The sequence below is a fragment of the Cannabis sativa genome, chromosome X (genome assembly GCF_029168945.1).
Source record: "Cannabis sativa cultivar Pink pepper isolate KNU-18-1 chromosome X, ASM2916894v1, whole genome shotgun sequence".
NCBI lineage: Eukaryota > Viridiplantae > Streptophyta > Magnoliopsida > Rosales > Cannabaceae > Cannabis > Cannabis sativa.
Window position 1 is genome coordinate 75,595,914 of NC_083610.1, and position 26,159 is coordinate 75,622,072.

The 26,159-nt window shown below is 34.2% G+C and overlaps 2 protein-coding genes across 2 annotated transcripts; both read left to right on the forward strand.

The window, feature by feature from the left end:
* The first annotated feature begins 5,402 nt into the window (after window positions 1-5,402).
* Window positions 5,403-6,122, forward strand: LOC115695288 (uncharacterized). Its single transcript, XM_030622365.1, has one exon. The coding sequence runs from the start codon at window positions 5,403-5,405 to the stop codon at window positions 6,120-6,122; it is 720 nt and encodes a 239-aa protein (XP_030478225.1).
* Window positions 6,123-6,217: 95 nt separating this feature from the next.
* Window positions 6,218-10,652, forward strand: LOC115695280 (uncharacterized). Its single transcript, XM_061106282.1, has 3 exons — window positions 6,218-7,721; window positions 7,881-9,073; window positions 10,473-10,652. The coding sequence occupies exons 1-3, from the start codon at window positions 6,218-6,220 to the stop codon at window positions 10,650-10,652; spliced, it is 2,877 nt and encodes a 958-aa protein (XP_060962265.1).
* The last annotated feature ends 15,507 nt before the right edge of the window (window positions 10,653-26,159 follow it).

Sequence of the window (26,159 nt, forward strand, 5' to 3'; positions counted from 1 at the left end):
AACACTAGTATCACTAATATTGTTAATAATATATATGTATATAAATTGGCCTATCCGTAAAACTTTTGGGCAAAATTGTATGAATATTCTTTGGGAAATTTACATAGTATACTAACTTTTGTTATTTTTTTATAAAAATACTGCTAGACGGAATTTTTTACTTTTTTACTGTATTTTTTTATAAGTTTCATACTGCAATATATACTGTGTTACGTTTCACTGGTGTTCTACTGGTGTTTTTTAGTTGTTCTACTATTGTTTTGAGTTGTTCTACTTTGTGTATTACTGGTGTTTTATAAAAACACAGTATTTTTAAAAAAAATTCCATGTGACAATATTTTTGTAAAAATTTACTCAAATTCCAATACTTTTGTAAGTTTCCGGCCCTATTCTTTTAAAAGTTAATGTATAATTAAGGTTGTCTAAATTTTGCACTCTCTTTTGGCTGGTTGGCTGGCCCTTGCTAATTAAGTATCGTTAGAAATCACAATGTAATAATAATGATAACAATAAATACGTAAATGTAATAATTTAAAATTACAATGTTCACTAATTTTATGGCTTCAATTATGTTATATTCACCAGTTTCACTTTAATATTTATATATATATATATATATCTATTCTATATAAAGTATACCTATATAACTGAAATTCTTAGTTTTTGAGAATTTTATGGGTGATTTTTAATTTTTATTTAATAAAATAATAAAATATTATTTATCTATAATAAAATAATAATAAATATCCTAAATTAAATATTTGAATTTGAACTGATATTAACAATCACCTCAATTAAATATCCTAAAACAATTGAATCACCCCTGCCCTCAATTAAATATTCTAAAACAATCGAGAAAGAAAAGTTGTTTTGTTGAAATATGGTGTTGCAACTTGATTGAACCCAGGGTCACTTTTTTAAAATATGCTAATTAAAAACTCATGTTAATTTTAAAAAGTCAACCAATATGCCACTAGCAAGCTCTAATCAAGTCGAAATTTGTATACTGTTTTGCTGGTGATTTCTTGACGTATGTGAAATTTACAATTTATTTAGTCCATCTACAATGATTGGTAATCCAATCCACTAGCAAGCTCTGCTACATACACTGAAGCTCTTCCTGTAAATTGTTATTCCTTCATTAACTTTTTCATATAAGTGTTCGGGTTGAGCGACAACCAGCTGAAACCATTGTTGAAGATATTGAAAATATGGTTCCCTCTTATGTTGAGAAGGTGCGTATATGAAACATTGCTTTCTATCTCTCTCTCTCTTTTAATATTTTGTTAGTTTAATTTTGAAGAAGGTGGCTCTTATAAATATATTTTATTCGAAGGAATTAAACCACTCTTTGTTGATCATTTATAGAAGAATTGAAAATTTTGTTTTCATATTCATAATTTCAACAACAGTCTTCTTTTGCTCTTCCTCATACTTATTGATATGTTCTATTTTGTAGCCCAAGTCTATCATATTGGCTATATCTCCTGTAATTCAAGATACTGCTACATCAGATGCAATAAAACTTGCAAGAGAAGTTGATCCTTTAGGTAGTCTGATACTTCCGTGTCTTATTTTGTGTTCATCGGTTTTCATTTACAGGCTAAGAAATTATTTTTCTCCATTATAACTTATGTTTTAGGTGAAAGAATATTTGGAGTACTAACAAAACTTGATCTTATGGACAAAGGAACCAATGCAGTTGATGCAAGTATATTACCATCTTCAATGCAGAATTAAATTGGACAAGAAGGTGGCATCTGTTACGTGGCATCTGTTGATCGATTTTTTAAATTTTTCTTGGAGGTTGGGAATAGATGGAATAAGGTAAAAACTATTACAATACCTACTCTATAAAATCTTTGTTCCGATATCTTACTATTATCATTTTAAATTTGACTTTTCACTATTGATTTTCAAATAACCCCACACATTAATTAAAATTAGTTTTTAAACCATTTTAAATTATATGATTATTTATTAAATCTTTCTCAATTAAATTATAGAGCACCTGACATAAAACTAAGTATACGTATTTTGCACGTAACTTTCTTCTAGTATATATATATATATATATATATATATAACCATATGGAAATTAAGGTGTTATCGTTACATAATTATCATTAATATTATCTTCACTTTTCAACCTTATTTACAATTTGAGAACTAGAGTTATAATCAAAAAAGAGAAATGTTAGAATTCCGCTAGTGGTGATGTTATATCACCATAACCAGAAGGAAAGCCAATGAAAAAATAGCATTTATCTCGAAGTTCGCCTGATTTTTGGCAATTGGAATAGGTTGGGCGCATTTTTTTTTTCTTGAAGTGAAATTGGTTGTAGGGTTAGAATTAGAAGTGGCTACAGGATTGGGTGTAGAGAAAGATGCTGCTGCAAGAGGGGTAATATTCTATGGCCAAGAGTTCTTTGGCGTTCTTGATGAACAATCATAGAAAACACTTTATTCAAAGGTAGAGAGGGATCCAAAAGGAAAAAAAGATAGCAGAGGAGCATCGTCCACTGGATTGATGTTGGGATCAGTAGAGGTAGCAGAGGAATTGGCTCTCATGCGCACTATTATTGTAGGCAGTGGAAGCTTTGTGGATTCTATGATTCTTGGATTATAACATTTGATACCATATTAGAAGAATGAATCGAAAAACAAAGTAAAGTAAAAGAAACTTCGTATTGATTGAACTGTATTTAAATGGTACTTGAGTAGTGTTTATATAGTATTAAAATACAAGAAGTATCTACCACTCTCTCTTTTGATCTCTGAGTCTTCCTTCCCATTTCCTTTTTTTTTTCTTTCTCTTCTTCTCTTCGTTTTGGTGATCTGTGTTTTTATTTTGTTGTGGTTGTGGCAGTGTCCTTTGTGTTTGCTTCTCTGTTTTGTTGCTTCTTTCCCCTTAGTTGCTTTGGTCTTAGTCTTCCTTGTTATCCTTTAAGGGCGCTTGTTGGTTCTGTCTGTTAGTTGTCTCAGTGTGGGGTCTTTGTGAGTTTAGTGGGGTAGGGTGGTGTTCTGTGGTAGAGGGGTTGGTAAGGTTGGATTTGTTTAGTTGTTTGCTTTTCTTTGTCTGGTTCAATGGCATTAGTAAATGCTACCAGCTCTTCCAATAATGGAAAGTGTTTCACGTGTGAGGAAGCCTCTGTCAAGCTCATTCCTTGTGCCTCTTCTCAGCAGGCTTTATCTTCTTTTTGTCTTCTTGGGAAAGTGGTGGCCCCGATGGTAGTTAATGAAGCCACCATTATTGATTTTGTGGAAAAAGTATGGAAATTTAATGTGACAATGGTAGCTGTGAATGAGGGTGCCAACAACCGTAACTGTTTTGAGCTTGGTTTCACAAGTGCTGGGAACCGTATTTGGGCCCTTGAAAATGGTCCTTGGTGTGTCCGTGGGTATACATTCCTATTGAAAGCTTGGGAGCCAATAAAAGATCTCTCTGCTGTGTTTAACTGTGTGAGAACTTGGCTACACATTCACAATCTCCCTAGGGACTACTACTCAACAGATAACGGTAAAACATTGGGGGCAAAAGCTGGCCAAGTTTTATATGTGAATTTGGATGAAGGAAAACCTGCTCTCTGGAGTAAGGCTCTCAAAGTTTTGATTAGGTTGAATGTTAGTCAACCTATGTTCGCTGGTTGTTACTTCGGTCTGGAATCGGGCTCCCAAAGGTGGATACAGTTCAAGTACGAGAAGCTGGGCATCTTCTGTTATAACTGCGGCAAATTGGGTCATCAAAGAAGAGGATGCACTCTGTCTTCTCCGGTCACGGTGGCCAGTGTAAATGGGGTTCCTTTCCCTATGTTCGGGCCGTGGTTGTCTTTGGAGTCGACGTACCTGGACGTATTCTCGAGAGCAAACTCGTTCACTCCGGCGTCGACTCAAGCGGGTCTGGCGAGTTCTGGTTCTTTTCGCCCTGGAATTCGGCCGTTGGCCATGATTGCTGGTACGAAGGGCCACGGTCGGAAGAACTCTCGGCCTCGGACTTCGAACCGTTCTGTGAAGGCGACCGATCGTAGGGGCCTGGAGGGGGGTCAGGCTCGCAGTGTGGTCTGGGTTCCCAAAGAGCTTCCTGCATCACGCATGCTTGGAGCTTCCATTAAGGGTAAAAAGAGTACCGTTGGAAACCTGGAAGATGGAAAGGAGGTTGTACAATTTCCTGTTTTTAATTCAAAATTTAATGACCAAGGTTTGACTTTTGGTAAAGGAAAAGAGCCTCGGCTTGGGCTTAGTAATGAGCTTGTTGGGCCGGCTCTCTCTTGTTCTGGGTCGGGTTCCAAGATTGGCTATTTAAAAGATAGTGCATCTTCTAATGGGCCCATGAAAAAATGCAATGGCCAGTTTTTTTCTTCATGTGGGACCGAGCCCATCTTGGAACAAAATGAAACCGGCTTGCATCATCCTAAGAGTTTGGGGCCGAATGGTCTTGTTGGGCCTTTTGAGTTTTCTAAAGGACTAATTGAGGGTAAGGAGATTATTGGGTCGGCCAATTCTAATTCAATTGAGAGCTCTATTTGTGGTCAAGAGGTAAACTTCCACCTTGATGAAAAATTAGCTTTGACTAATTTTTTTCAAGCTCAAGGCACTACTCTTCAAGAGCTTAAGAAATTTGGGAACTTGGATCTATATGAGATTAAATCAATTGGAGGTGACATTGGGGTTCCTACTACCTCGGAGGTTAATGAACGAACTACTCCGTTCAAAAAGAGAAAGTTTGATGAGGCCACTGCATCGCTTTGTTCACGTCCTTGGACGCTTCTTCGTCCTCATCCCTGGGCTATCCGTGATTTCCCTTGGGATCCGGAGGGTCGCGCTAATGATACTAAGGTGACGGAAGAGGAGCCCTCAGAGGAGGTCTCCCTTTCTAATAACGATTTTACTGGCCCGGACGAGTGGAAGACTAAAGGAAAGAATGTGATCTCATCAAGACCAATGGAGGGCACTTTTGTGATTGAAGATTTTGGTTCCTTTGGGTCGGCTCACTCTCATACCCCTGTGGAGGAGAATACTACTCCTCCACAGGAGCCATGAGAGGTATCGCTTGGAACTGTAGAGGGTTAGGGCAGACCTCTACAGTTCGTGAGCTGAAGTCCCTGATTCGGTCGCGCTCTCCGGATTTCATCTTTCTGACCGAGCTAAAAGTTGATGCTACTTCTTTGGTACGTATTCTAAAATCCCTTCATTTTTATTTTCATATTATTGTTCCGGCTGTGGGTACAGCGGGAGGTATTATTTTAGCTTGGAAATTTGGTTTTGAGTTTGAATGTATTGAGTGCTCCCTCAATCACATCTCCGGTTTAGTGTTTTTGGACCCCCCCTCACACCCTTGGCTCCTATCCTGTGTTTATGGTCCCCCGTATTTTCATGCAAAAAAAGCGTTCTGGGAGAATCTAATGAAGGTAGGGGATAGGTTCGGTCGTTCGTGGCTTATTTTGGGGGACACTAACTTTGTCCTTAGTAGTTCTGAACGAGAGGGATCAAAAGGTAGAGACCAGTTTATCCCTGTAATCTCAAATCTGGTGAATGCCCGGGGGCTTATTTCTCTTCCCATCCAGGGAGACAGGTTGACCTGGGACAACCATCGTTCTGGGTCTAATCATGTTAAGTCGGCTTTGGATAAAGGGCTCGCTAATGGTGATTGGGTTAGGCTTTTCCCGAAGGCTGTCCTTTGTTCTGTCCAGACTGCCAATTCGGATCACCGCCCTCTGTGTCTATATTCTGGTGGTTTGGGGGAGAACGTCAGAAGAAATTTTAGGTTTGAGGAAGCCTTGACTAGGGATGAGCGAAGTAAACTTGTGGTTGATTTTGCTTGGAAGTCTGTCTCCTTTCCTTGGGCACCGGCCAGGATCTTTAAGAAGATTGGGGCTACTCGGGTTGCTCTTATGCATTGGAATAGATCCCAGTTTGGTAATTTAGATGTCCAAATCCGTGATCTCGAAAGAAGACTGGATAGTGTTCAGAAGCTGCCTGTGGGATCTAGAGATTGGGAAATGGAAAAGGAACTTCGCTACTCTCTAAATGAGGCCCGAGCTAGGAAAGAAGTGTATTGGAAACAAAGGGCTAGAATTTCCTGGATGAAGGAAGGGGCAAATGCACCAAATTCTTTTTCCTGACGGCGTCTATCAAAGGTAGAATAAAAGCCATTGAAAGCATCCTCAATAAAGACAATGTGTGGATAACCAAAAGGGAGCTCATTGGGAAAGAATTCATGGAGTTCTTCCAAGGCATCTTTAGGGGTACTGAAAACGCTATTACTCCTAATTGTAATGGCCTTGTCTGGAACCACCTGTCTTTGGATGAACAGACTGACCTCATCAGAAAGCCTTCACACGAGGAAATTCGAACAACCCTGTTTGCCATGAGCAGTGGCAAAGCTCCTGGCCCTGATGGTATGTCGGTTTTGTTCTTTAAACACTATTGGGACTCGGTGGGGTTTGACTTCTGTGAGGCCATTTCCAACTTCTTCATAACTGGGCGAATGCACAAAGGAATCAATGCCACTAATATCGTCCTGATCCCCAAGGTGCAGAACCCGAAAAGACCTAATCACTTCCGCCCGATCTCTCTTTGCAATGTGGTCTACAAGGTAATCTCTAAGATTATTGCTAATAGGATCAAGCCTTTGCTACCTCAGCTTATCTGCCCCACCCAAGCTGCGTTTGTACCGGGAAGGGCTATACAAGATAATAATGTGATAGCCCAGGAAATAATCCACTCCTTTAATAGAAAGAAAGGCAAAGAAGGTTTGTTTGCAATCAAGATCGATCTAATGAAAGCTTATGACAAAATGAGCTGGGGATTTATTGATCATGTTATGGAATGTTTTGCGGTTCCCCAAGAGTTCGGAACATGGGTTTCTCAGTGCATTGCTACCACCTCCCTTAATGTTTGCCTGAATGGAGGATCTGTTGGTAAGATCATTCCCTCGTGCGGTCTCCGGCAAGGCGACCCCTTGTCCCCTTACCTATTCATCTGGGGCGCGGAAATTCTATCTAGACTTCTGGAGGATGCCCAGAACTCGAGAACCATTAGTGGAATCAGGTTGAGTAGGGGAGGCCCGACGCTATCTCATATCTTCTTCGCGGATGACCTAATCCTCGTGGGTAAAGCCAATTTAGAGGAGGCCAAAGGCTACTGGGACTGCCTTGAAAAGTTTTGCGCTTGGTCAGGCCAAAAGGTAAATAAAATGAAGACCTCTATTTTCTTCAGTAAGAACACCCCCATTGCTATGAAACAGAGGATCAAGGAAACGCTGGGAATTGGATCACCTGAAGGTAACGTTAAGTATCTAGGGCTCCCTTTATTCAGATCAAGACAAAAAGATGCTGATTTTAACTTTATTCTGGATAACCTGACTGAGAAATTACATGGTTGGAAGGCCAAGACGCTCTCGAAAGTGGGGCGAGCTACTCTTATAAAGTCGGTGGGTTTATCTTTGCCTCTATACGCTATGCAAACTACTAAGTTATCCAACCGTCTTGCGTCTAAGATTGATGGACTGGTGCGTGATTTCTGGTGGGGCTCGGATAAGGGGAACCATGGTTTGTACCTAAAAGCCTGGGATAAAATTTGCCTTCCCAAGTCGTTAGGAGGCTTAGGATTCCGAAAATCCAAAGAAATGAATCAGGCTTTCCTTGCTAAATGGGGGTGGAACCTCCTTTCAGGTAATCAATCTTTATGCTGTCGTATGCTCGAAGCCAAATACCTGAAGGGTAAGTCCTTCTTAAATTGTGAACCGAAGACTTCAGATTCGTGGTTTTAGAAAAACGTGACTAAGTCCAGAACTATTATTCGAAAGGGTGCTTGTAAGCGTGTGGTTAATGGTCAGGAGACGAACATCTGGTCTGACCCTTGGATCGCTCACCTAAAAGGTTTTACTCCCACGCCGATTGGGCGGGCTCTGAATAGGGAGTCAAAGGTTGCTGAGTTATTTCAGCCTAATGGCGGATGGAGCATCCAAAAGCTTAATAGTTACTTCGATCGTAATACTGTCTCTGCCATCCTCAAAGGAGGTAATCCTATCGGCACGGGCAAAGACAGCTGGTTCTGGACCTTGGAAAATAATAGTCGTTTCTCCTGTAAATCTACCTATCGAGCCCTGGCTGAGGATAGAGTGAATCCAGGTGAGGTGGCCCCCTCCATGTGGAACAAGCTGTGGAATTCTAAAATCCCTAAGAGGCTCAAGGTTCTTTGGTGGTGTATTCTATCCAAAGCTCTTCCGATTCGCTCGGTTTTAGGTAGGAGATTTCCTATTGAGGATGAGAGCTGCCCCCTGTGTGGTACGGAAGCAGAAACTATGGAGCATCTTTTCCTATCTTGTAACTTCGCTTTCCACCTTTGGCGATCCTCTCCTTGGGGTATCTATCCTATTTGTGACACTGGTATACGTGTGTGGGATTGGGTAAAATTCTTATGGGACCTAAACAAAAAAGGCATAAATGATCAGGAAGCTTTTCTCTATGCATCGCTGATAGTTGACACAATATGGCGGACTCGGAATGACAAGGTACATAATAATTGTCCTGCAGATATTGTTAAATGTATTGACACTGTTCAGTTTTCTTTTGCAGATCATCATGCTCACTTGCTCCCTTGCCCCATACTGTGTCCGACGGAAGTTTGGCGCCCCCCGGAAGATTGCGACATCAGAGTGGGGTTGGATAGCATGTGTGCGGCTGTGGTTGCAAGGGATCACGTTGGCAAGGTGATCTGGGTGGTTACTTCTAAGATAGATTTTTCCAATGCTCTCTGTGGGGAAGCAATGGCGTGCTGTCTGGCCCTTCAGGAAGCTAAAGTTCGGGGTGTCAAGTTTCTTATTCTGGAGAGTGATTCGAGAGTGGTGATCAATGCTCTTAATGGGAAGGAGTCCTGGTGGGAGCTTGATAACTTCGTCTCCTTTTGTAAAATCACCTCCCCTTTCTTTATTGGTTGTATGTTTGAATATGTTAGTAGACGATGTAATTTTATGGCCCATAATGTGGCCAAGTGGGCGTTTTCTCATCAGAAGTTCGGCTTTGTGCCTCTATCCTCTATGCCCGAAACTATACTTTGTAATGACCGCGAGGTCTGACAGTATTTTTCAATCTAATGCATGTACGCTTTTCTTCAAAAAAAAAAAATACAAGAAGTGGTCAAAATAACTAACCGACTAAGTAATAACTAATTTAACAGAAAACTAACTAAACTAACTCTAATTATTACAGCAGGTATTTAATTGTATATATGGTCTATTTATATATAGTGTTTAGTTTTAATTTTATTTAATTTAAGAATTTATTTAGTATAATATTATTTTTGCATGCTATATTAACACCTAACACATTTAACTTATTAGAACTATTTTTAATATTATGGGCAGTCACTTTCAAAAGCCACAGTGGTAAAATGAGTCTTTGCATTTTGAGACATTAGATTTCTAAATTATTAAATTATGAAATTTTTAGCATAAATAAATTTTGTTGCTTCATAGTCACTATTTTTTTTATTGAATTCACAACTCTTTTTCCATCAAATTTTGTGACTTGTGGGAACAAGTAATATAATGAAGGTATAATCTCATTCCTTGCAACTTTTTGGCTAAGGTACATGGTATAAATAGGCTAGGAGTATTGTACTCAATAGTAGTAAGGCCAAACTCATAACATAGAGGTGAAAGAACGAAAACTATCTATTTATGATAGTTTAACAGTACAACTAGTACGATTGTAGAGTTTGTTAAGTGCTTATATATGCAGCAAATTAAATGTGTTGTCATAATATAATTGGTTGGAACATTTATTGGGACACAGTATTTGACTCCCTTATTTTGTGTCTTGTAAGACACACAATTCTAATAATTTTTGGACATAATGATCAGTTATTCTATTTAAATCTAGAACTAGAAAGTTTTTCTTTTCATAAAAACAATAATATAATAAGGGATGTATTACGAAATGGACAGAAAATGTAATATCATCTTATTAATGTGATTGAGATAAAGAACAAAATGAGGTACATAACTATATATAGATGTCACTCACAACTAAATCTATAGCGGTCATAATTAACTCTCAGCTAATAGAATTGGTTAGGTAAATAACTAAATCTATATACAAGCTGACAATATGCAAGAATAGTACAATCATATTCTTAATACCCCCTCAAGATGGAGCGCATATATTGTATATGGACATCTTGGATATATGAGCAGACAATATGGGATATGATAGAGGTTTAGTAAATGCATCTGCCAATTGGAGTGAACTTAGTATAGGAACAAGGCGTATGGTGGAGTGTTGATCTTGTCTCGAACAAAATGGCAGTCCAATTCTATGTGTTTTGTCCTTTTGTGGAAAGTCGACTTGTTTGGAATGTGAATTACAGACTAGTTGTCACAGTAAATAAAGGCAAGATGTGGCTGTGGTATCTGGAAGTCATGGAGAAGATATTGCAGCCATGTCATTTTACTTGTTGTTGCATCCAAGGCTCTATACTCGACTTCTGCAGAGCTTTTGGATATTATTGACTGCTTCTTTGCTCTCCAAGAAATGAGACTGTCTCCGAGGAAGATACAATACCCTGTTGTTGAACATCAAGTAACAGGGCAAGATGCCCAATCAAAGTCAGAAAAACCGCGTAGTGTAAAGGCTGAAGTAGGTGAATAGAAGAGCCCTTGACCAGGATTTTCTTTAAGGTAGTGTAGTAGATGATGAACTGCTTGGAGATGAGTTGTCTATGGATTGGCCATAAACTGGCTGAGACAGTTGACAGCAACGGTGATGTCAGGTCTAGACAGGGTGAGATACGGAAGCTTCCCAATGAGTTGTCGATAGTGCGAGCGGTTGTCAAGTGCTTCACCAAGTTCGTTGTCAAGTTTAAGCTTTGGATCCATAGGAGTTTTGCTAGGCTTGCTACCTACATAGCCTGTGTCTTCAAGGAGTAGAAGGGTATAATTCCTTTGAGAGAGAAATAAACCTTCCTTGGCACGGGCAATTTCAAATCTGAGAAAGTACTTAAGGGCAAGGGCCTTAAGCTTGAATTTTTGGTGTAGTGTGTTTTGAAGTTGATGGAGAATAGAGAGATTGGGTCCTGTGATGATGGTGTCGTCTACATAATCAAGTAGAGCTATGAATGTGTCTTTGGTGCCCCTTGTGAACAGTGTGTAATCTGCTTGTGATTGCCTGAAACCTTCTTAGAGTAATGGATTTGACAGCTTCTTGTACTATTGTCAAGAGGACTGTTTGAGATCGTAAATTGACCTGTGTAATTTGCAGACAAGGTTTGTTTTTGCATTAAGAGAAGAAGGGAGTGTTAGTCCTTTAGGAAAGGTCATATAGACCTCTTCATTGAGGTCACCATTCAAAAATGCATTGTCAATATCTAGTTGTAAGGTGTGCCAATGCTTGTTAGTGGAAATAGCAAGTAATAGTTTAAGTGTAACCATTTTGGCTACTGGAGAAAAGGTATCAATAAAAAAACAAGCCCTTCTTGTTGCGTGTATCCTTGTGCAACAAGTCTGGCTTTAAGTTTTTCCACACTTCCATCATTATTATACTTGATTTTATATACCCAATGGCATGCTTGTTTGGAGGTAATGGCACAACACTCCATGTTTTGTTACCGATGAGTGCCCTTAGCTCATATTGCATTGCTTTTTGCCATTCTTCAATTTGAATGGCTTCTTGATATGTTTGTGGCTCATTCATAGATGATACTGCAAATATGAAAGCTTTGTAAGGGTCAGATAATTGAGAATAAGAAATAAACTTAGATAGATAGTGAGGTGTAGATGATTTATCCTGAAAGATTGAGTAACACTCAAAATCTTTAAGGTATGATGGTGGTTTACTTGTTCTGTTGGATCTCCTTGGAGGATTTGGTGTACAAGCCTGAGGTGGTGATATTGAAGTTTCTACTACATCTGGTTGCACACTAGCATATACATCACTGTTTTCCTCAGGTGTTGGCATGTCATCATGTACCTGTGGTGGTAAAAAAACAATAGTTATGCGGTCTGTGGGGTAATCACAAACAAGTGTGTTGTGAATCATAGTGTTGTTAGAATTTATTTTACCAGGATCTTAGATCTACTCACAAGTATGTTGATTAACACCCTAAATATGAACTTTCTAAAACGATGAAATAAACACATATAAAGTTTAGGAAGCCTTACATTGGGTGCAGCGGAATATAATGACTCCTTCCGTTCAGATATCTAGCCCTTGATTCCTTTCTGTAGCAGAGCATTATCAATATCTGAACCTGGATCTCTTTCTCTGAATCTTTAGTGTTGAAACCTCCTTCTTGCTGAAAGTCTTTCTTCACGATCTTCCTCACTATGATTGAGGTATCACTTGCTGTGTGTGGGCACTACTCTTACACTAAGAATTTCGAAATCTCAATGAGGAAGAGAGAGAGAGAGAGTGGGTTCGGCCAAAGATAGGGAGAGAGAAGGCTCAGTTTTTTCTGAATGAAAAAGTAGAAAATTTAAGTGTAATTTTTCTGAAGCCTTCACTATCTATTTATAGCATTCCACTAGGGTTAGGTTTGAATTATTTGGCATTAAAATAATGAAAATATCAGTTTAAATTGCCTACAAAAGTGGCCAGCCATGCTTAGTGGATTTGGGCCTCACTTTTTGCAATTTTGCAGTTTTCTCAATTCTGCATCTGATTTTCTCAAAAACGCCAATTTTCAAATTCAACCATTTAAATGCCAATTCTAACTATTTAATAACTATAAATAATTATTAAATAATATTGTCATTTATCATATTTATTAATTGAACCATACAAAGTATAATAATTAACAAATATGCCCCTATAAACTCTTTCTTTACAATTTCGCCCTTACTTAGTGAAAATTCACAAATAGACATAGTCTAATTTGAGAATTATAATTGATTAATCAAAACCAATTATATGAGTCTTACAAGCAATATTATCTCAACTAGTGCGGGGACCATGGGTCTATATAACCGAGCTTCCAATAAGTAGATCAAGAATTTATTACTAAAATTCACTAACTTATTAATTCTTCGTTGAATCCACACATAGAACTTAGAATTGCACTCTCAGTATAATAGAATGCTCTACATGTTCCACCATATAGACGCATCATCAGTTATCCATTGTTATAATCCTAATGTGATCACTGATCCTCTATATGAATGATCTACACTGTAAAGGGATTAAATTACCGTTACACCCTACAATGTATTTATTCCTTAAAACACTTGACCCCGTATAAATGATATTTCAGCTTATGTGAAATGAGATCTCCACCATTTATTTTCGTTTGGTCAAGCTCGAAGGAGATCATCCTTTACTTACCATTCGCCAGATAGAAGCTATAGATTCCATGTTTATGATAGCGCTCCCACTCAATTGCACTACCGTGTTCCCAAAATGTACGTATCACCCTGACCTAAAAGTAGGCTTAACTAGGCGATTGAGCCTAATCATATCAGGATTAAGATCATTTGATCTAGGATCAACTAGGCGATTTTGACTTGAATAGATATTACGGTAAGTTTAATAAATCTAAGTCAAAGTTCAATATCGGTCCCTTCCGATGCATACTCCATGCATCCAACCTGAGCTTTACTTTAACCAATGCTCTGGAAAGAACATAACATTCCTCCAAATGCAAGTAAACTCTTGTTGTAGATTATCATATCAGTAAAACCCTATGTCTGATAAATCTAGGAAACTTTATTCACATAGTCATGTTTACTTTCCAATGTGTTGACGGCACAATAAACAGGATCAAGTATGTGAAAAGGGTTTCAGATGAATTCATACATTATGTACATATAATCATGAAATAAATCATGTGAACCATGCAACATTAAATGTTATTTCTGATCTATATTAATAAGTAAATCTGATTATATTGAAATGAGTTTTATTTAGGGCATAAAACCCAACAAGTGCTAGGGAGAACTATTTGAGAAAAAAGATCAATGTTAGATGCACCAGTGTTTAGTTTGTGAAAGGGAAGCACATTCACATGGAAGACAACATTACGAGAAATAAAAAATTATTTATTATTGATATTATATAATTTGTCTCCTTTAATTTCTTGAGGATAGCCCATGAAAACACAAGTACAAGCACGAGGTGAGAATTTTGTTCTGTGAGCAGATAGGGTAGAAGCAAAAGCAAGATATCCTAAAAATCTTAAGTTATTGTAATCAGGTGGCTTTTTAAAAAGACATTCATATGAGGTTTTATTTTTAAGTAAAGGGGTAGGTATCCTGTTAATTAAAAAAGTTGCAGCCATTACACACTTACTCCAGAATTTAATGGGAAATTTGGCTTGAAAATAGAAAGCACTAGCCACATTGAGCAAATGTTGATGCTTTCTTTCAACAATAGCATTTTGCTCAGGTATTTCCACACAAGTGAACTCGTGCAAAAGAGAAGTATTACATTGCAAAGTATCTTTAAGAAAATCTAAACGTTTGTGGGACAAATGTCCAAGTCGAAATCCTAAGTTTCAGCTGAGACAGATAGAGCTTGGGGGGATCTAGTGCGTATCAAGGATGTAAAGACCATTGATAGTGCTACCTCTTCCAATCATCCTCTTGTTGGCATTGTCCTGAATATAAAAAATATCAAAAGTGAAATTTATCGAGACAGAAGTATTTCTAGTCATATAACTAGTAGAAACAATGTTGTACTTAAAGTTAAGTGCATAAAGAACATCAGTAAGCACAATTTTATCATTCAAAACAACTGTGCCACATTAGTTAACATAAAAACATGTTGCAACTTGGAGGTGCGGGTTATTTATAGGGTCTTGGCTCGCTCAACTAACCAGCGCTCTAAGCGCTGGCAGCCGAACGCTTCCAAAGGCGACCCTCTCGAGTTTCTAAATGTTTCCCAAATTGAAGTAGCCTTTCCTCGCCCTACCAAACGAAAGAAGCCAAATAGCTCGCCCTACTGATGTACCAAAGGTGTGCTACGCCCGTTTCAAATGCTTCTCCGATCCAAAAGTTCTCATGAAGATAATAAGATGCTGCTCCCCCTCCCTCTATCTTTTCTCACTTTGCTAATTTCCCCTCTAATGCGGGCTGGGCAGCAGCAGGCTTAGGAGGAAGAAACCTAATAGAAGACGCTCTTCTCTTAGGTCCTTTTTTTCAATGCAACGCAGGAAAGTGCCCTATTTTTGTCATCCCTGCACCATATTTTGTATTGAACGCATGGCATAGCTACGACCTTCAAATCATGTTTGAGCCTATGTTCAAACCAATCCTCCCCACCTCTTTGAATAAGGCTGGAAAGAGTGCCCGCCAAGCTTAGATCAGGGAATGTTTTCCCCAACCATTAAAGGAAAGGCTCGATGAAGGGAGGGAGATGCAGCAGGGGAAGGAAAACGCTTTCGGAGATCGAGATTTTATTTGTTTTTCATCGAAAAATGAAGAAGGTCGAGGAGGGCCCATGGTTCGTATTATCTGAAGGGAACACACACGCTTTTTTGACTGCGATAGCCGACAGGACAAGCCGATGGATACAGGAAAAGATCTCCCCTTGCAATGAGCAAGGCGAGTGCGATGAACAAAAGAAGTGTGGACTCTTGGTTTAGGGTCACTATTAGGTAGAATTAGTTTAGTTGCAGGTATCTTACATATGCATTGGAAGAGACTCGTGTTAGAGCAAATATGTCTTGTTGCTCCAGAATCTATGATCCAAGAATTATGTAAAGGAGATTCAGAATTATGGGACAAAATGATACATGTGTTACCTGATGAGGTGCTTGGTTCTGAGTTATTCGTACCAGACTGTTGAGATGCAAGCAAGTTGAGTAATTGCTGATATTGAGTTGTGGTCAGTGGTGGAAGAAGTGCATGATTCTCTTGTTGACGGCTACCACTTTCATCAGTCTCTTGGACCTGATTTGCACTGGCTTCTTTAGGTTTATTCTTGTTGAAACCAGGTGGATACCCATGTATTTTGTAACATCTCTCAATTGTGTGTCCAAGAATGTTACAGTGAGTACAAAATGGCCTGTTCCTTTTGGGAGGTTAAGTCTTGGAATTCTGGTTATCACTCTTTTGTCCTGTATTCTTATTTTCTTGAAAAGCAAAAGCCATAGTAGAGTTAGAATTATTGGTGTTAGATACAGTACCTCTTTGGTGTTCTTCTTGTGTAACAAGATGAAACACACAGTTAGAGGATCCATAAGGAGGATGCTACCACGAACTTGAGAATACAAATCAGAAAGTCCTATCAGAAATGACATAATATGTTCCATGTGATAGTGATCTTGGAGTCTCTTAACTCCACCACATGTCCACCCATTACAAGTGCAAAATGGCCTGAAATTAGTTAATTCTTCTCATATAGTTTTAAGCTTAGTAAAGTACATGCAAACAGTTTGATTATCTTGTTTAAGATTCATAAAATCTTTTCTTAAGATGTGTATATGGGGGCCATTTCTTTGGTGGAACCGAACCTTAAGGTCATTCCAAATAGCAGAGGTGGATTCATCATAGAGGATGCTAGATGAAATTTCTTTAGAAATAGAATTCAAAATCTAAGAAATAACAATGTTATTATTTCTTATCCATGCATTATAAAGAATTTGATCAGAAGGTGAGGGTTTAAAGATTGAACCGTCCGAGAAATCAATCTTATTTTTGACTGAGATGGCGAGTTGCATGGCCCTGCTCCAAGACACATAGTTATCTTGTCCCGTGAGAGGTTGAGAAACCAAAGTATGTCATGGATTGTCTCCATGGTGATAAGGATTTGCAGGATCTTCGAGTGGATTCTTTGAAGTCGAGATTTGAAGAGAAGAATTCTAAGGATCACCAACAGTGGTTTGAATCTTGGCTTATTCATGAGTCTCTTGATTCGTTTGGTTGTTATCAATAGACATTGCAGAATCTCAATGAGGGGAAAGCAATTGAGATTCAACAAAAAGAAGAGTGCATCGGAGGAAGATCAGAGCAGATGCAGCTTCGCCGGAGAAGACAGATGCGGCTGGCTGGATAACTGGATCGGACAGGAAAGCCTATCTTTCCTACTCTGATACTATATTACGAAATGGAAAGAGAATGTAACATCATCTTATTAATGTGATTGAGATAAAAAAAAAATAAAGATAAGGTACATCACTATATATAGATGTCACTCACAACTAACTCTCAGCTAACAGTCATAACTAACTCTCAGCTAATAAAATTTGTTAGGTAAATAACTAACTCTATATACAAGCTGAAAATACTATCCTATTCCTAATAGGATGGTATATATTTTCTCAATATCAAAAAGTTTTCAAATTATTATTATTATTTAGTAGACTAAGTCACTTTAGTTTAATTTATCTCTACTTTTTAGTAGGTGGTTCTCCTTTCTTTTTTCCTCAAGTATTTTGTTTCACTTTGGGTAGCTCAATTGAACAATTTCAAGTTATTTTGTCTAATTTCTTTTTGATGTAAGTTAATTTTGTATTAATTGTTTGGTCGATTAATGACTCATATATATTATATTAATTTTGTATATTTTTTAACTAGATAATTAACTTGTTGATTAAGCAAAACACACTTTTTTTAATAATAAACATATCATTAAAATAAATAAATAGAGTGTACAAAAAAGATGGACCAAACCCATTCAAATAAGTTTCTAATTCACCCTTAATGTATGTACAACTAATCCATAAGATGACATGGTTTAGGAAAATTGAATAGCAAACTTAAAAAAATAACATATAAAATGGTTGGAGAAAACATTCAACGCTAAACAAGCAAAGACTTCAAAAGAAAATAGAGACAAAGATGCAACCACAAATTCTGCTCAAAGATAGTGTGCGCCCCCAACAAATTTTCCTCCAACTCCAACATTAGCAAACTACAACATGATGGACAACCTAAAAATCACACGCAAAAAAATAAATAAAGGTAAGAATACATCTTATTTCTAAATAATAATAAATAAATAAAATTAAAAAGTAAAATGTTAAAATAAGAATCGAACGAAGAAGAAAAATTTGGCTGTGAGATTTAATCATCTTTTAAAAATCTTCCGAAGTCTCCACATCTTCAAAAATTCACAACATAACTTAATAATATAACGCAACAATACATGAACAGAACTTAACACAAAATAAAATAGTATTGAAGAACACAATTCACACAATATAAAATAGGCAAAATACATTTTGTTTCTACTTCTATTCCTTGATATTTTTTTTTTTTAAAAAAAGTGCTTATTTTATTGTGTAATTAATAATCAATATTAGAATTGTTGAATATTTCCTATTACATTTATTTTTTATATTACTATCACTACTACAAATTACACTATTCACGTCGGTCAACGCTACTATTTATTTTTTTGACCGACGTGAATAGTAGGTCATGTATTTATGCGAGTGTTTGGAAGTGACACTAAAAAAATATTATTTGTGAGGGTTATATATTAGACGCTAATAACATAACCGACGAGAAGAAAAATTAAAAATTTAATGATGTTTATTTGCATCTGTTTTTAAAAGTTGAGTATTAATGTACCGCCATTTATAAGCACTCACAATACTTCTTTCAACTTTTATAAACTGACACTGAAGAGCCTATTTCCTCTAAACCCAAATCTCAAAATCAGCCCAAGCCCATTTACACCACAAAAATCCTACCATATATATTAAACTTAAACTTTCTAACCCTAATAAACAACCACCCAATGTTCTCTCTCTCTCTCTCTCTCTCTCTCTCTCTCTCTCTCTCTCTCTCTCTCTCTCTCTCTCTCTCTCTCTCTCTCTCTCTCTCTCTCTCTCTCTCTCTCTCTCTCTCTCTCTCTGTGATACCACCTCCGGCTCCACCTCAAATCCACTTCGAAGGCTGAAGCCCACCCCAACTCCACCTCGAATCCACCCCGACGATCGAAGCCCACCTCGACTCCACCTCGAATCAACCCCGATAGCCCCAAGACCTTCACCGGAGCCACTCGCCCGAGAAGACCACGATAGCCACCCAATGTTCTTCCTCTCTCTCTCTCTCTCTCTCTCTCTCTCTCTCTCTCTCTCTCTCTCTCTCTCTCTCTCTCTCTCCTTCTCTTCATTGCTAGCTTTCTCTCTCTCACCATCTCTCCGTTTTTGTAGGTGGTTGGTGGCGCATGGTCCGAGCAACAATAGTTGGTGGCGGCTTCTCTAAAAATATTTGATTTGTGCATTACACAATATATATATGATAATTTTCATGTAATATATATTGTGTAATATTTGTATTTACACAATATATATCTGATTTGTCTTATTTTTCATTTGATTTGAGATTACAAAATGTATAGTTTTTATTTGTATAATATATGAGATTTGTGTTTATTTTTATTTTTGATTGTGCTTAGATTTGGGTTCATATGAGTTGGGATGTGAGGTTTTTTTGTGTGACTCTTTAGTGTGTCTGTTATAAACAGACGGGATAAGTGTAAAAATTATTTTTTATAATTGTTTGCGAGTGTTGAAAATCTACGAAAGTAATTTGAAACGACGATTGATAACCGATGCAAATACAGACATTTTTGCGTCTACTATATACACGTCGGCTGGAGGAACCGACGAAAAAACTTTTAATAATGTCAATTAAAAACTGACGGAAAATGTACTTTTGTAGTAGTGTATATTAATAAAATTACAGTTTTTTGTTTCTAATTTTATAGCTATCGGAGGTTGTCTTTTTTTTTTCTAATCAAGCCTGCCAGCCTTCCTTGGGCTTAAGTGCGGCTTAGTCGGAGTTGTATTTTGCTACTGCAATTTGATTTTTGCTACTGCGATTAGTCTTGTCACTGTGATATGGTTTTGAGTATTTTAGTCTTATCTCTGTGACATAGTTAGCATTTTTATCTTGTCTTTGTGACATGGTTTTGAGTGTTTTAGTCTTGTTTGTGTGACATGATTTTGTTTTGTTTCGTTGTTGGTTCTTCTTTGTTCTTCGATGGCTCCCTATCAAATCGTTGTTAGTAGTTGAGAATAACAAGTTCTCTGATTGAATGGGTTGTTAGTAGTGCAATTATGTACCTTACACAATAGTTGAGTGTTCAAGCTTCGAGGTTGAATGAACCTACTGCAATAGTTTATATTGTCTTCTGAGCAGTGGATGAGACATAATATATGTGTTCTTAAGGTTAATTGTGATTTTGCAATCTTTTTCATCTGATTTTATTTTAATTGTTTTGTCAAATGATTTGGGAATTAGGTGACTGATTATTTCACTTGTTTTTCTAATTCTAATCCTGGTCGTATCTCCATCAAAAAGATGTCCTGATTGGATTGTATGCTATTATTTTAATTGATTACTATTAATAAAATTCTACTATTTATTTAAAAAAAAAAGGTAAATACTATTTTGAACCCTGTGTTTTGCAAAAATTACCAATTGAACCCTCTGTTTTGTTAAATGACAAAATGGACCCTGTATTTTTCAAAATGGTAAAAATAGGACCCTGAGCTTAATTTTTGACAAATTTTTTTAATATAACCAATTTGAATACAATTCCTAATACGAACAGATACAGAAAATATAAACAGTTTTGTCATAGCACTTTTAGATCGGATTATAATTAAATTTTATTTTGACAAAAAAATCAATTTATGGTCCTATTTGTATACTATTTTAAAAAAATACATGGTCTATTTTATCATTTAACAAAATAGAGGGTCCAATTAGTAACTTTTGCAAAATAAAAGATTCAAAATAGTATTTACCAAAAAAAAAAATACCATTAGAATTGTTGAAAAACTAGTCAACATTAGAAATGTGTATCAATGCATACTATACTAATTATTACCTTAACCCAAAATAGCGTGGAGTAAAAACAATCTGCATAACTTTTTTATATTATTTTTTATACAGATCTCCAAATTCTTTATTTCTTGAATAACAAAAAACATAATTTTCCTACATAAAGTCATGAATGTGATACATGACTTTAGTTTGAGTATTAGTATACGATATTTATATAAATGCACATAAAATTTAATTTATATTATACACTACGTAACGTAAAAACAAATGTCTATTATTGATCCAAGATGTATATTATAAATTTCATGATAGTTTATTAATTGTCCCCTTCTTAGTTGGCAACTTAATCGAAACCACCCACATATATTATATAGATTCCAATAACGTATCAATATTATATATATATGGAAGATGTTTCAATGGTTATATTTTTATTGTAACCATCATGGTTATATTTTTTTAAGCCATTGAATTACTATTAAATGATTGTGATTAATTTGGAAATTAAATAAAAATAAATAATAAATAACTTGTAACCTGAAAGTAACCTAACTAATCATTTATTTCCTTATAAAACTTTAATTAAGATTAATTATATTTTAAAATCTAATTAATTATAATTATTAATTAATTTTTTACAATTTATTACTATATAAGGATCTTTTAGCAATTTATTTTTTATACTTAAATTATTTAAAATTTTATAGCAAAACTTTTTATAATTTCAAATTATACACATAGAATTTCATAATTTAAATTTTATTATTCTTGTAATCTTAATTTTAAATTATTACACTTAATTATTTAAATATTTAAAAAGTAAAAAATGAAATAAGTTAAAGGGTTTTTTTAAAAAAAAAAATGGCTGCACTTGTTATCGATTGATTAGCTTGAGGCCTCATACTTAGTTCATATAATTGTAACAAAATAATTAAATATCATTTAAAAATAATTAATTATTTGAAAATTTATTATATGAAGAGAATTTTAATTTGTGTCAAAAGAAGTTTAATTTTTGTAAAAAAATAAATTATATTGTAAACATTATAATTAAATGGCTTAATTATTAAAATAATTCAAGTAAGGATTTAAATATAAATATTAATTGCTAAAAGAGGACTTGTTAAATATTTAATTAATTATTTTAAGAAAATAGTAAATTATAATTAAATATTCTAAAAAAGGAATGTCTATTTAATTAATTATTTTAAGAAAATAGTTAATTATAATTAATTAAATCTAAAAAAAGAAAGTCTACCTATTAATAACCTGCTATTACAGGTTAAAGAAAAATGTAACTATATGGTTACAATAAAAATGTAACCATTGAATAGTCACCCATATGTATATAAAGTGTGTCTATATAACCGAATTCTTGGTTTATGAGAAATTCATGGGTGACTTTTTATTTATATCAAAAATAAAATGGTTTATTATTAAAAATAAAATAGTTTATGAGAAATTTATTGATCACTTTTTATTTATATATAATAAAATAAAAATAAAATAAATCCCATTAAATCTAAAAAAAAAAAAACATCATTAAATAAAAACAAAAAAATGACTTAGCATCAAATCTTCAATTACACGCATGTAAATTACTCAACATCAAATCTTCAATTACACGATACATGTAATTACTCAAACATCACATCTTTCAATTATAAAAAAAATGACTTTTTAAGAGGAAAAATATGGTTGTCTAATAGAGCTAAAACAATATGTTTCCAGTGTGATGAAAAATTAAAGCAACAATTTTATTAATATCAAAAAGTTTGTAAAATCCGAAAGAGTTTGGGCACAAAGAAATGATGTTTCTTTTTCTTACTCTTTCTAGAATCAATATATGAACAATAATTTAAATTAATCTTATAATCTTAACTTTTTAATTCAATTAATAATTATTTGTCACGTAATTATTAAGTCTTTTCCCTTTAATTTTCCTTTTGTTGATGATGCTAATTTATTCATATTTTGATTTCTACAATTTTTGTATCCAGACCATTAAGGTAGTGTTCTACTAGGGGATCTAACGAGTTTCGTCCCTTCGCTAATGGCCTCTAAGAGTTCAAATTCCAGTATTGTATAAATCTTCAATTTGTTCTATTTCTTATATTAACTGAAATTTTGCTACTTTTTTTTTTTTAATTTACAACTTTATTGTTTATATCTTATTAAGGACATTCATGGAAATTAGGATTTTTTTGAAATATACAATTTATGAGCATTACTTTTTGATCATAGTGTGTTTTCCATGGCTGAAAACCTCAATAATCTCTATCATTTGATATCAAATAAAATAAAATTATCATGATGTATACATTATGGTTATTTAATGAGTAATTAGTGTGCTGAAATTGTCAAGCTGATATTTAGAATTATTTATAATTGAATTATTTCTTTGTCAAAATTAATATTAAGTATATATATATATATGTTTATAGGTTTATCTATTTTCTCTTAGATCAATCATGCTCATATAGCAAAAAAATCATACTCATAGAGACATGTTATTTTCATTTTGTAATTTAGATCTTCTTAGTCATTATTTAATTCACTTAAACCTTTTCCGATTATAGTAACTGAAGTTTTGTTTCTTTTAGGTACTCTATTACAAAGATTTGTATTACATATATTATTTATTTTTGACTATGAAGAGGTGGATTTCTTTATTGGAAAACATATAGTGTGACAAATTATTGTTCATATATTGAATAATTATTTTTGATTAATGGGATTTATATATATAATTGTGTATATTGAATTTTATTCAAATAATTATTTTTAATTTTTACGTGATTATTTATTGTTCATATATCTAGAACCCTATTTGATTAAAGTTAAGATTATAAGATTAATTAATTTGTGATTTCTTCATATACACATAATAATAATCTCACCTAATAACTAATAATATTTTTTCTTTAATTTTTAATTGTATAACTTTCAAATAACATAGAAAAAAATTAGCATAAAATTTAGTATACGTGCCTCGCACGTAGCTTTTTGCTAGTATATATATATACATCTAACTACTTTATTTATCATGATTTATGACATGAAAATTGCCTAACAAATCAGATAAGATAAATGCATGCAATATTGCATGATATTAATATGACACCACAACATTGAGATGAGATTGTCATTACCTTCACGTACGTACACTATACTTGGTATCTTAATATATAATTTGTCTAAATATGCTTCCAGGGTAGACATATCAAGCTTTAATTTATTATATCTTATCTACTATATAAAAAGATTGGAAACGTTTTTTATTTATTTATTTTTTAAATATTAATGTTTCTTTTTTGTTTTTAGTAATTGGCGGTAAAATCTACTTATATTTTAATTTTTATACACTTAATTATTTATTTTTTTTATGGCAAAATTCTCTCAATTTACTTTTCGTTGCAAATTTGAAGTGTCAGTTAAATATTACTGTTAAATACTAACTAAATGACCACTGTGTACACCTATATGTACGTGAAAGTAAAACTTCGAAGCTAATATAATAACAATCTAATTGATATATTTTAACGGATATATCCAAGTCACACCTCAAATTTATAAAAAAAAATAATAAACATAAAGGAGTTTTTCTAAAAAAATAAAATAAATGGTGTTTGGTTAGAAGTAATGAAATGGAATGGAATGGAAAGGAAACAATTTTCATTCCATTCCTTTGTTTGGTTGCATTTTAAAGTATTAGAATGACATTCCAATGGAATGCTCTTTCCACCATTTTGGTGGAATGGCTATTCCATTTTAAAAAGAAAGGAATGATCATTCCAATGTAACAAGAAAAAAAATTTAATTATATTTTTATCAATTTTTTTATGCATTTTAAATTTTATTTCATTCCATTCCTATTCCTATTCTCATTCCCATTCCTATTTCTATATTTTCATTCCTCACAACCAAACGCCTCTAAGTGTAAAAAGTCAAAATATAGCGGAGTTTTGCTGCAAATAACCTTTTTTTTAGTATCAATTTTTTTTATTATTTTATTTTCAAAAAAAAAAATTATTATTTTATTTTTTAAATCTGGAGTGTTTCTTTTTTTTTTTAAATCTCATTTTTTTCACCCTCTCTTTTGTTTTTTTTTTTTCAGAAATCTGAACTTTCCTTTTTCTTAATATCATTTTTTTTTATAAATGTCATTTTTTTTTATAAATATGAACTTTTTCTTTTTTATAAATCTCAATTTTTTCAATCTCATCTCTTTTTGTTTTTGTTTTTATATTTCCTTTTTTTAGTGTCTTTTTGTTTTTTTTTTTATAAATCTCAATCTTTTCACAATTGTATTTTTTTTTCTATAACTCTGAACTTTTCTTTTTATAAATCTCAATTTTTTTAATCTCATTTTTTTTGTTTTTTATAAATCTTTTTTTAATCTCAATTATTTATATATTTTAAAAAAAAATGTCGCCTTTTCTTGAGTTTTCTTACTACATTTTTTTGTACAAAAAATTTCATTTTTTTTGTTTTTTTTTTACATTTTTTTACCTATCTTTCTTCTCATGTGTTCCTTTCTCCAATTATGTTTGACCCAGTTTTTAGTGTGTTTTTTTAAAAAAAACATATATATATATTTTTTAATATTTGTAATATTTGAAGTATCGCAATTACCCTATATACTATTTTTTTAACTTTTTTAAAAAAAAATTTACGATTTCGATTGCTCCGGTGGTTTTTACGTGGGTTGTTATACAGATTGTAGTAATAATTTAGGTTGTTCTGTTAGTTGATATAGGGATTTCTGTGTTGAATTCCGTAAAAATACGAAAAAAAAACTGTTTTTAAGTGTAAAAATGAAAAACTCTCATTACCTCATACTATTTATTATGTTTTTAAAATTTACGGTTTGGGTTGCTCTGATGGTTTCTCTGGTAGTTTCTATATGAGTTGTTATGTGGATTTTGGTTGCGATTTAGGTTGCTCCGCTAAATGCTACATGGGATTCTATGTGAAATTCTGTAAGAATGTTAAAAAAAACTGTTTTGAAATGTAAAAATTAAAAAGCTGCTATTTTTTTACCTATCTTTTTTCTCTTGTATTTTTTTATTTCAATTTTGTTTGCTAATTTTTTTAATTTTTCTTCTTATTTTCTTATTAGTAAATAATAGTGTAGAAAATTATACAAGCTTAGGGAATGTATAATTTAGTGTAATATAATGGTAATAGTAATGGTAATATAATAATAATGAGAATTGATTACGATGTTTGGTTTCTTGTTGGAATAAATGTTAGAAAAGGGAGCTCAGCTCCTTGTCCCCTTCAGCACGCCACGCGGGCGTGGCCTCCACTGCAGCACCCCAACCGTGGGTGCTTCCCACACCCCAAGCCCACGACTGGGCTCCTCTCCCTCCAATTCCTTTTAGCTCCCAAAAATTCAAAATTGCTCCTTTTACAGCCA